Raw genomic sequence first — 11756 nt, 5'->3', positions numbered from 1 at the left:
TACCATGACCCCTCTAACAATGATTGGTTTGTTTTGTCTTTGGTATCAGCAGCATGATGTGGTTGCTAGGTAACGATATTCACGTGCTGTAGTAAACATAGTGTTGAGTAATCTGATCTGATGTACTGTTTGTAGCTGTTGATTTTTATACGGTACAGGGGTGATCTTTTATACCGTACAAGTTAATAATGAAATGAAATGTTTAAAGCTGGATGATTGCGTAAGAGCTGTTAAATATTTTGCCGTGAAAATAAAACGTGTTAAGATGCTGTAACTAGTAAAAGTCGTATGTAAGCGGTAAGCTGTGATACTAATTTTTTGGCCTTCATGGAGTGAAGTCATCTTCCTTTGTCTGTCATAAAAATCACTAACACACACACACACGCACGCACGCACACACACACACACACACACACACGCACACACACACACACACACACGCACACATGCATGATTAGAACCTGCATGCAGGGCTCTGTTATATGCGCTACAAATGACTGGGAGTGTAATCTTCCAGAGAAGAACAAAAGCAGCTCGTTAGAAGCAATCCATCCAGGACACATGCTGATGTTCAAAACAATATCAACCCCAGCATGAAGAATTTACACTGTATTTACACACCACCTCCACCTACAGCTACACTTCCACCACTTCCTCCACCACCACCACCACCACTCGCGCCACCACCACTAGCACCATCTCCACTTCCTCCACCACCATCACCTCCACCATCACCTCCATCTTCACCTCCACTACATCTTCCACCATTGTCACCTCCACCACCACTCGCGCCACCACCACCAGCACCATCTCCACTTCCTCCACCACCATCACCTCCACCAGCGCCTCCACCACCACTTCCATCTTCACCTCCACTACATCTTCCACCATTGTCACCTCCACCACCTCCCTCTCCACCTCCACCCGCACCACCACCATCTCCACTTCCACCACTTCCTCCACCACCATCACCTCCATCTCCACCTCCAACATCACCTCCACCACATCTTCCACCATTATCACCTCCATCTCCACCACCTCCATCTCCACTTCCACCACTTTCTCCACCACCACCTCCATCTTCATCTCCACCTCCATCTCAACCTCCACCACTTCCTACACCTCCACCACCACCATCTTCACCTCCACCTCTACCACCGCCTACATCTCCACGTCCACCTCCACCATTTCCTACACCTTCACCACCACCAACTACACTTCCACCACCTCCACTTCCTCCACCACCACCACCACCTCCTCCATCTTCAACACCACCTCCAATTCCATCTCCACCACCTTCATCTCCACCTCCACTACTACCACCACCACCTCCATCTCCACCCCCACTACTACCACCACCACCACCTCCATTTCCACCTCCACCACTTTTTCCACCACCACCACCTCCATCACTTCCTCCACCTCCTTTTACTTCACCCAATTCAGCCTCATCAGGAGATAGAAAGAGAAAGCATACTGATCTTGTGAGAAGAATGCTAGCCTCAATCTTTCTGTCTTTTGATATGGCTGGAGTTCATATTTTTCCACAGACATTGTTTGCAGAAATGCAGAGAGCAGAGAAAGAGATGAGAGAGAGAGAGAGAGAGAGAGAGAGAGAGGGAGGGAAAGTGCTGGTGGTGGAAATGCAAAGCCATAAGAGAAGTGGTGTCATGAATCCATTCACTCTGTTTCGGTTCAATACAGTATTGATCAGGGTGTGAGCACAGCGAGTCAGACCTATTCTCTCATTAGCAAACATCTTACTGGAGGAGTATTAAAGCTCGGAGAACGACTAAATGAGCTGTGCATTAGCTCCTTGTTGCACTGCAGGGCTAATTACTTCATTAGCTGATTATAAATTTCAAACCAAACATCTTTTATGGTCACTTTCCTGTCGATAACCGATGGATAGAAACAATGCTGAAAGAGTGAGAATGTTTCATTAAGAATGTTTGCTTAGATGGATTTATTTGTACCCCGGCAAATTTGATTGGTCAGAAAGTGTTGAGTGATTTTCTGTTGTAGTGACGGCTAACGGAGGGCAAAAAATGGCATTGGCTGTGTACATGGTCAGCATTAAATGCCTTTGTCATGTCTCACTCCATAGCTCATATGAAAGTAGACACTCAGAGCTTTAAGAATTTGTAGACTTTGAGGAACTAGAGATTGAAGAAAGGTTTGTTTTTTTCCACAGAAACATCTCTGTCTTTTTCGGCATGGTGGTTTAGTGGTTAGTGCGTTCGCCTCACACCTCCAGCGTCCTGGGTTCGAGTCTCGCTCCCACTCACTGTTTGCATGTTTTCCCCGTGCTTGGTGGGTTTCCTCCGGGTGCTCCGATTTCCTCCCACAGTCCAAAGACATGATTCTAGGAGTCTCTAAATTGCCTGTATTGTGTTGAGTGTGTGTGCGCCCTGTGATGGGTTGGCACTCCATCCAGGGTGTATCCTGCCTTGATGCCCGATGACGCCTGAGGCTCCCCGTGACCCGAGGATAGATCGGATAAGCGGTACAGACAATGGAATGAAATGAAAAATGTTCAAAGTAAATGTTGATATCAAACCCGTGTCCGCTATCTGAGATGCCCCATGATGTGTAACAGTAACATAGAAAAAAAGAAACAGATAAAAAAAAAACAGTATTATATTCTTTATTAATTAAAAAAGAAATAAATTGTTGGGAAATTGCTGCAGTGTAAGAAGAATAAAACACGAGGTTAATGGAAAATGATCTTCAGGGTTGTATCATGGAGTCGTCCCACCGTTCGGTCATCGATCGATTATTTTCTTATAACAGCACGACATGTGGTGGTATATTCTTCTTACATTTCCGAAAGCTTTCACTTGAACTCACGTAGATTTCCCCACACAGCACTGTTACCTACTGCCTCCATTTGTCTCTTTATAGAAGAGAGAGAAAAAAATGTCTTTTGCTGTCTAATCAATCATATGATCCGTTTACCAAAAAATGTCACTGCAAATACAAACACTTAATGATTTAGGTAATGGGGTTGTGGTCTTTCAGTACTCAAGGAAAAAATGATACTGGTTCCATCACTGTCACATATATCAACAAATCAGTATGTGTGTATGTATAATGAAGCCGTCAGAGGAGGCTCCAGAAAGCTCTTATTACTCCTCGAACTGTAGGATGAACGCTCCATCTGATCTACTAGCACTTCTCGACTGGTCCCACCATCTCTCAGGGTAAGAGGTAGGTATATATCTAGTCTCTTCTCTATTCTGGCACCAAGGTGTTGGAATACACTTCCCCTGTCACTGGCCATCTTCAAACAGCAGATGAAGACCTACCTCTTCCTGAAATACTTAAACTAGCTTATTTTCCCTGATTGTTTTATGTAATATATAGATATATAAAACTCCCAACATAGTTGTTAGGCTGATGATATCCTAAGTCTGTGACCTATCAAACCAGTGTTAATATATTCATTGATAGACACTTCAAAGCACCCTTGTACGTCGCTCTGGATAAGAACGTCTGCCAAATGCCAGAAATGTGAACGTAAACGTAAAAAGCAAGGCAGGGTTTATCCTTCCACACGCTAATCGCTCAATAGTTATCAATCCCCTGTCCACACCGCTAAATCACTAACTGTAGCATAGCCACTGATGACAGATCTGGATGCATCCAGTAAAGAAATGCAGCTCCGGCTCCAGTCATCACTTCACACTGTGACAGTAAGAGCTGCAAACAGGGCGAAAGGGACGCTGACGGATGTCTGACACGCTGTCAGTCCTGATCTATTAATACACCATCAAGATATCAATTTCTGCAATAAATGATCCTGAGGGTTTCACCGCAAACTTCACTCTTAGTCGTGCATTAGATGTTTTTCACGATACAAGTACGTGTATCGGGTTTTTTTATTTTTGCCGTATCGTCCACTTAAGTATATCAAACTGCATAGAGTTTCATCTTTTGACTCATCGCCTCCCACTGCACTTCCATCTTCCACCTTTTGCACTTCAGCTGTTGCTACATAATATATTACTCCTGCTTGGTAAATAATACAAAGAAAGACCTTTTTCTGTATCCTGCAGCTCAGCTCATGGCTCTTCTTTCCAGACGCTGCTCCCACTAAATCTGTTTATTGCTCTGAGGTGGCAGGATGATGTAAACCCTGGTGGACGGGCCGAATAAATCTGCCAGCCATTAGTGAAAGTGAGCCAGGACCCTCCCAAGTGGAGGCAGTAACCATACAGGGATGTGTTCTGACGCAAGACTATCTCGCTCCCCCAGGACGACTCTGCAACCCCGGGGCTGTGTCAGCTAGCACTGGATAACTTTGAATCTTAACCAGTCTGCTCAAGCAACTTCTCTGGATGTGGTGATGCAGGATGTTCCTGCTTACAGGACTGTGTACGCTCTTCTTCCTGCTACTACAAGCTGGTATTTCTTTCTAAGAAAGAACTATATTGTTCAGAGATGACGAGCTGGTTCAATTGATCATTAAAATCTGTAATTTCGAAAAGATTTTATCGACAGGTGAGCTGAGGGACATGCAAGGACCAGGAAGGTGCAGGGCTTCTGTGCAGATTTTCTTGAGGATAATAATAATATGTAATTTTGCCTTGCAACACATCCGACTATGTTTTTCAGACTCAGCCCCACCCCTACACCCAGAAAGAACACAGATATTCACCTCTGTTTTTTTTTTTTGTTTTTTTTACATCCAAACAGGATGTGGTCAGTTTCATGAAAAGAAAAGGCTTGGCAAACGATTAAAATTTTGCCTGACAGGAAGCAGCAGGCCCTAGAGATTGCACACCGCTCCTTTAATGAGTAATCTCTCCATGCAAAAGTAAGCAGGGACAGGCTGCTTGAGCGTTCTTTCAAAGTGCTGACACAATGGTGTTAGGATGGCACTGTGTCACTGTATCACTGAGCATAAAATTAGGAAATCTGTCGACTCACCCCGTCAGCACGACGACGAAATCCATCACGTTCCAGCCGTTACGGAGGTAGGAGCCTTTGTGGAAAGCAAAGCCAAGTGCGATGATCTTAATCCCAGCCTCAAAGCAAAAGATGCCAATAAAGTAGGGCTCTGTGTCATCCTGTGCGGAAAAAAGAAAAAATCAAGAGGTGAAATAGAATAAGAGGAGAGACGACGAACTGTGTGTGTCATGTTGTGACACTGAATGAAAACGATATCAACAATATTTATGGGTAGCTAAACAGTTAACCAAACATCAGACATCATTTCTAAGCCTTTTAATAAAAGGAGATAATCCAAACCAAAGTTGTTTCCGTAACCCCAATTTTTCCTTTTCTCTCACGTTCACATGCTGTAGATAAAATCAGCTGTAAATTAAGCAAGAGCAGCTGATTCCTACAAAACTCTATAAAGCTCTATAAAGCTCACAAACTATGCTGCGTAGGTGAAAGATCGACTCCTAAGTGTGGCTTAAGCCATAAATTTTCCATTAATGCAGCTCAGCCACTGCAGCGACTCACATACATTAGACACACAGTAACTCCTTTCATTTTCATAGGGTGCCATTACTTTCGTCCCAGCTAAACTTTTTTCATTTCATTCCATTGTCTGTACCGCTTATCCGATCTATCCTCAGGTCACAGGGAGTCTGTGATCTCAGACATCATCGGGCATCAAAGCAGGATACACCCTGGACGGAGTGCCAACCCATCGCCGGGCACACACACACACACTCATTCACTCACACACTACGGGCAATTTAGAGACTCCAATCAGCCTAGAAGCAGGTCTTTGGACTGTGGAAGGAAACCGGAGCACCCGGAGGGAACCCACCAAGCATGGGGAGAACATGCAAACTCCACACACACAGTGAGCAGGATCGAGACTCGAACCCAGGATGCTGGAGATGTGAGGCTAACCACTAAGTCACCGTGCCGCCTAAGGCTAAACTTATTTATGGATTTGTGTTCTCAGGTTATTTATATAAAGTGACTGAGCTTCACAAAAATTTTACTAAATGCATCAATGTGTGTAACGGAAATAAACTAAACTGTAGTGAATGTCCTTATGCATAAATTTACATTCATTTATGTAGGTTTTTCCAAACAAACTAAATTTTCATCGTGTAAATGATTTCCACCTAAAGGAGTTCGTATACATTTTGATAAATGAGGCTCAATGAAAAATGATCAGTGATAAATTTTTCTAACCCATGCTACAATCAAACACGAAGCTCAAAGTGTAACTCTGTATTGTTCCTTATAATAAACCATCAGGTGAATTCAGAGGCGGCTGGAAAGCCCATCGACTGAATAAGTGACATCTTGTTTTGGTAAATGCCTTGCCTTTGGTGTCTGAGACCCCTGCCTGGGCGACACGGCTCGGAGCATTTACTCTTTTAATGTCGTGACGTTGTGGGAGGCTGAAGACGGGGTGTGGATTTGAATACGGGGGGTATGAAAGGGAGTTTGATCCTGGTCGATTTACAAAGCAGCACTGTGGAGAACCTTGCAGCTACATGACACACACACACACACACATCCCTGCTGATGTGATACTCACAAGAGGGGATTTCAAAAGGTCTTACCCCGGGGCACAGACACTCACTGCTGCAGGAGACTTTATCATTAATAAGCTTTCCTTTTTTATATACACTAATGATGCATCATAATTATTATTAATATTATTATTATTTATGTTGAGTAACGTTAGCATTGCTTCAGAAAAAAAGATCAATTTGAACCAGTACACACTTATCACCATGGCCTTTTTATTTTAGTTTTCTTAGCTTAGCTAAACACTAATATTCCCTCTACAGTATTAGCTACCTAACAATCCAGCTAATCTACACTGAAATTAGCTAGGTTCACTAACGTCTAACTAGCTAAGAATACATTGTTTTAGCTCATGACTGTATTGTTTAAACCAGTAGTCAAGTTTAATGGTGGAAATATATATACACATGTAGATAAAGTTCTTAGCAAGCTCGCTAACCTTGGGCTAGCTATTACGTCATTAAAACTAGCTAGACATTCAGCTCACATGTACCTAATTCTCTAGCTAGGTAGCTAAAATTGTAGCCAAGTCTGCTAGCTTCTGTGACTAAAATGGGGGTGCAAATTATATATATATATATATATATATATATATATATATATATATATATATATATATTTATTTATTTATTTTGGGTACAAATAGTTTTTGCCATATTTTTAGCTACTGATTAGAGGATATGTTTAAGTTTTGAGTTGGGTTATGATTTAAATCTACATGGATAAATAAAGTCAGTAAGACCGTATAGAGAGACACTGAAACACTCACCAGTCGCTCAGACATCGGGGTTTTATCATCCGCAGGTAAATGCTGCTCCAAGGCCAGGACGATGCAGTTGGCTATGATGGTGGCGAGGATCATGTACTCAAACGGAGTGAGAAAGTCAAGAATGTAACATGGAAACAAAGGAAAAGAAATACACCTAATTCTGTTCACAAGCCTTGTAGTGATTTAAGCTCAGGGTGATGGTCATGATTACACCGGTCAGACATAACATTATGAGCAGTGAGAGGTGAAGTGAATAAGACTGATGATCTCCTCATCATGGCACCTGTTAGTGGGTGGGATATATCAGGCAGCAAGTGAACATTCTGTCCTCAAAGTTGATGTTAGAAGCAGGGAAAATGGACAAGCGTAAGGATTTGAGCGAGTTTGACAAAGGGCCAAATTGTGATGGCTAGACCACTGGATCAGAGCATCTCCAAAACTGCAGCTCTTGTGGGGTGTTCCCGGTCTGCAGTGGTCAGTATCTATCAAAAGTATCCATTAAGTCCTGTAAGGATCCTTTAAGTTAAGATTTAAAGGACCTGCTGCTAACATCTTGGTGTCGGATACCACAGCACACCTTAAGGGATCTAGTCGAGTCCATGCCTCAATGGGTCAGGGCTGTTTTGGCAGCCTGGGAAACCAACACAATAAAAGGCATGTGGTCATAATGTTATGCCTGATCGGTGTGTATATTATTATTATTCTACACAGAGGATATGTGGGATCTCTGCTTTATCTCAGTTACGTGCCTTGCAGAGTCATCGCCTTTATCACACACTCATTAGACATGGCTCATACGGCGCACTGACAGCCTGAACTCTCCATTTGTAGACGCAGGAACTGAGAGTTTACTGTGTTAATGGTCAGCTCTGGTCAGTCCACACAAGAGTCTATAGAAGGGATGGAAAACGTGAGAATATGAGATGTTTTATGATCCATCTTGTAGGTAATATATCCATCTGTGAGTGCTTTTAAAGCTCCACTGTTACATTTAAACAAGTTAAAATCTATTTTTGTATCTTTTTTAAAAATAAATAAATAAATAAATAAATAAATAAATAAGCACTGTTATATATTCTTATAACAATTAAAGAATTAAGGCTGAAAAATCCTTGAAAAAGACTGTCCTGACTATTATCTTTTACTTGTGGTGTGGTGTATATATATATTAAATAATACAAATTTATAGAATTTAATATTTAATATGAACACAATTTTTACTTTTTTATTTTGTATCAACAAAACTTAATATGATTTCATATGAATAAGTATGTGGAATATTTAATACTTAATATTAGGACAATTTTTTACAGATTTCTTGCTGGGTTTTTTTTTTTTGTATCAGCAAAATTTAATTTAAAACTATAATTATATTATTATACTATTAATATAATATATAATAACTTCATATAATTTCATATGAATGTAGGAAAGTTGGGTTTTGTTTTACAGGTATGAGCACCAAAGCCTCCTCTTCGACTTTTATGACTTTTAATCCAAACTACAATGTAAGAAGTGTGAAGACATGCACACATTGGATTATTTTAAGATGATCCGCATGCCTGAACAACTTTTTCCTTCATGCAGATATCTGAGTAAGCCCCAGTAAAAATCTCCCTATTACATAACATTCCTAATAAAGTAAAAGGTTGTGGCTAGCCTACATTTCTGAGCGTGAGCAGTAAAGAGGTGGCCATGTGAATTGCTCGTGTGCCACCCACGATTAAAATGGTGCCAGGTTTGTTTTTTTATTGGCCAATTCCTCACAACTTCCTCGCATTTCTGGCCACATGGAATGCGCGTCGATTTCAACACCTTGGAAAGCTCCAGATTGGAAATGAAGACAAAAGATTACATAAGACACTACTCTTTTTAAGTTCCCTCAAAGCCGTTCTGTTAACCATATAGTAGCTGCACTATTGATTCACGTTCATCCGTCTGGTCACTCTAGAGTCGTATATATACTGCAGATTGACGAGCTGTTGTCTCTTGCAGTGTGAAACCCGGCCCAGCAGCAGATCGGAGAGTGGTAGCGATGTCTTGGTGCGATTAATAGCTGCATTTTAGGCACTCATTGCTGCTGTTCCCATGGGGAAATGTGAGCGGGTAATTTGGGCAGCCTAATGCGAGAGCTGCTCTGGTTGCTAGGAGCGACCGAGAGGCTCGCAGCATCCGAAAGGATCAATAGCGCATCAGCTGAAGAAGGAATATGGAGACGTAGTTGGGAAAGGATTATACAGGAGCACGAGAGGAACCACGGAAACCTTGTGTTGCATTTAGCTCTCGTATGTCTGAAGTGTAGGGCTACAAAAAAAGGCGGTGCTTGTCAAAGAGAAATGCACCGCTGCTGCTTTCTAGTTCCACTGATCTACCCGATTTTCTTTTACGACTTAATTCAGTTTAATCTACACAGTCAGCACACGCTTGGTTCTACTCTATTCTAGTTCTGTTGCTCCTACTGCTTCTTCTTTGGCTATTTAAGAGGGGTTTTTTTTTTTGAGACATTTGGGGTGTGGTCACCTTTGAAATAACCCTCACCACCCCAAATCCACCCACGTCGATTACTTCTGCAGATGTACTGAATCACATCTAGGCTGTGTTGATTTAAATCACCTTCATATGATGCAGGTATTAACTACAGAGCCGTGGAGAGATCGATAAAATAATATCAGTATACGGTAATTCATTTTACACCAAGAGACAATGAGATGTCTTTTATGTAATTAACTAGGTGGTGCCATGTCAAAAAAAAAAAACCTGGAACCTTATCTCCTATTTACTCTTGCTCCTATTTACTCTTGAACCCCCCTTTTTAAGCACTTCTAATCTCTTAGAAAGAAGTTTCCTCAAGGGACTGCACAGTTCTTCGACTTGCAAACAAGACGTGAAGAAGACTCAACAGTAATAGCGCATTGGTGCTGGGATGTGGACTCATGACCTGCTGATCAGTAGCCCTGACCACTCAGCCTTGCTTCCTGCAGGCCAGCACTCTGGTGATGACTTTTACATCAAATATTAGAATCGGTTCTCTTTTTTATTTCTAACACATTTCAAGGTTCTGTAATATTTGCACCCATGTGTTAAAGATAAAAGAGTACACATAAACAAATAAACGGGGGGGGCACGTTTTTGTTATTTACACGTGCTCATTTAAGAGCCATGCGACATGCGTAAAAGGACGCGCGTAAAGGATATGGCCACTCAGTGACTCTCTTGGCGTACTTCCGAATCACGTTATCCTCGCTGAAGATGAAGAGAGAGCGGTTGACGGTGAGGCAGTTCTGCTTGACGGGGATGGGGTTGTAGATGGCCATGGTGCGGGCTCGCTGGGCCATGGTCTGTTTATAGATCCTGTGGGCGCCCGGGGGGCCCTGCTGCCGGCTCGGCCCTCGGCCCGCAGGCGACGGAGAGCCGCCCGCATACCGGACCGGCAGGTCGTCTTCGAAACGGGCCATTGTAGAAACGCACAGGTCTGACCGCAGGAATGAGACTCGGTATCAGACTGGGCATGCAGAAGGAGCATCACAACGCGCGGTGTAGTCCCAGCCACGAGGTTGCATCAGGATGAGGTACGGCTACAGCATCCGACAGAGCAGCCCATTCAGCAAGCATCAGTCAGGAGAGAGGAGGGAGGAAAAAGGCCCTGGTTTTATTCCGCCCAAAAAACCGCTGTGCGCATCTCTTCTCTTACATCCATAAACGCGTAAAAAACAAACAAACAAACAAGAGTGTCCAGATGCGTCTGAAGTTTATCGTCGCATGTTGCACGATCCTTCCACAAAGATGCGCTCGGTTTTCATTTCTCTCCAGGTGTCAAACTGCAAATAAAAGCAAGCATACACGTCTCCTATTGTGTTAGTGTCTTGGATTGTCTTGCCGTCGACACCTTTTTTTCTTTTAAGATCCCGTTTCGATACTGTTTGGAGATGCTTGGAGATGGGTGGAGAGGGTTCTTCAGGTTTCCGACTTCTGTCTTTTCCTCCTCCCAGTGTTGATGCTCCAGTGCTGCAGCGTGCACACTGCAAAACCACCCAAAGACGATCTTCTTTGAAACAATATTATGAATAACAGAGACCGACACTTTGAGCTCCGGCTTTGGGGAGGGAGGGGGGGTGTACTGGAGCGCGTTGATGCAGCCGCTGCTGTTTCCCGAGCGGGTCACGTGACGCCAGGGCAGCGCGTCAGTGGCCCCGCCTGCGTTACAGTCTCCATGGCACCGGGAGGGGAAAACGGGGGAAAACACGGAAGCCGAAATCCAAACGAGTTCCCACTGGACATGTAGAGCACTAGAATGGCTGCGGAAGTCATTACCTCATACACTATGCAGTGCACTTATACAGGGAGGGACGAGTCATTTGGGATCGCACTGCTGATAGAGTGAGACAGGGTCTCAGTTTTGGGGAGAAAACAAGTGATGGATAGAGGGATGAAGAGAGGAAATTGCCTGTGTTTTCTCAGGACAGGGTCCCTGTGGGGAGCT

The 11756-nt window shown here is 43.1% G+C and overlaps 1 protein-coding gene across 12 annotated transcripts in view; it reads right to left on the bottom strand.

Annotated features, from left to right (window-relative positions):
- The window catches only part of cacna1ba (calcium channel, voltage-dependent, N type, alpha 1B subunit, a), a 156935-nt gene extending 145532 nt beyond the window's left edge, over nt 1–11403 (bottom strand). For 7 of the 12 annotated variants that reach the window (XM_058374793.1, XM_058374794.1, XM_058374796.1 and 4 more), the window contains exons 1-3: nt 10473–11401; nt 7277–7383; nt 4933–5072 (exon numbers count right to left, since the gene is read on the bottom strand). In XM_058374793.1, coding sequence (XP_058230776.1) covers nt 4933–5072; nt 7277–7383; nt 10473–10731 — 506 coding nt within the window. In that variant the 5' untranslated portion in view covers nt 10732–11401. Of the gene's footprint in view, nt 1–4932; nt 5073–7276; nt 7384–10472 lie in introns of all 12 variants that reach the window. The other 5 variants (XM_058374791.1, XM_058374790.1, XM_058374802.1 and 2 more) reach the window with 3 other exon arrangements.
- Nucleotides 11404–11756: the final 353 nt, after the last annotated feature.

This window comes from Hemibagrus wyckioides, linkage group LG22 (assembly GCF_019097595.1).
Source record: "Hemibagrus wyckioides isolate EC202008001 linkage group LG22, SWU_Hwy_1.0, whole genome shotgun sequence".
NCBI lineage: Eukaryota > Metazoa > Chordata > Actinopteri > Siluriformes > Bagridae > Hemibagrus > Hemibagrus wyckioides.
This window is presented reverse-complemented; position numbering and strand designations above follow the sequence as displayed.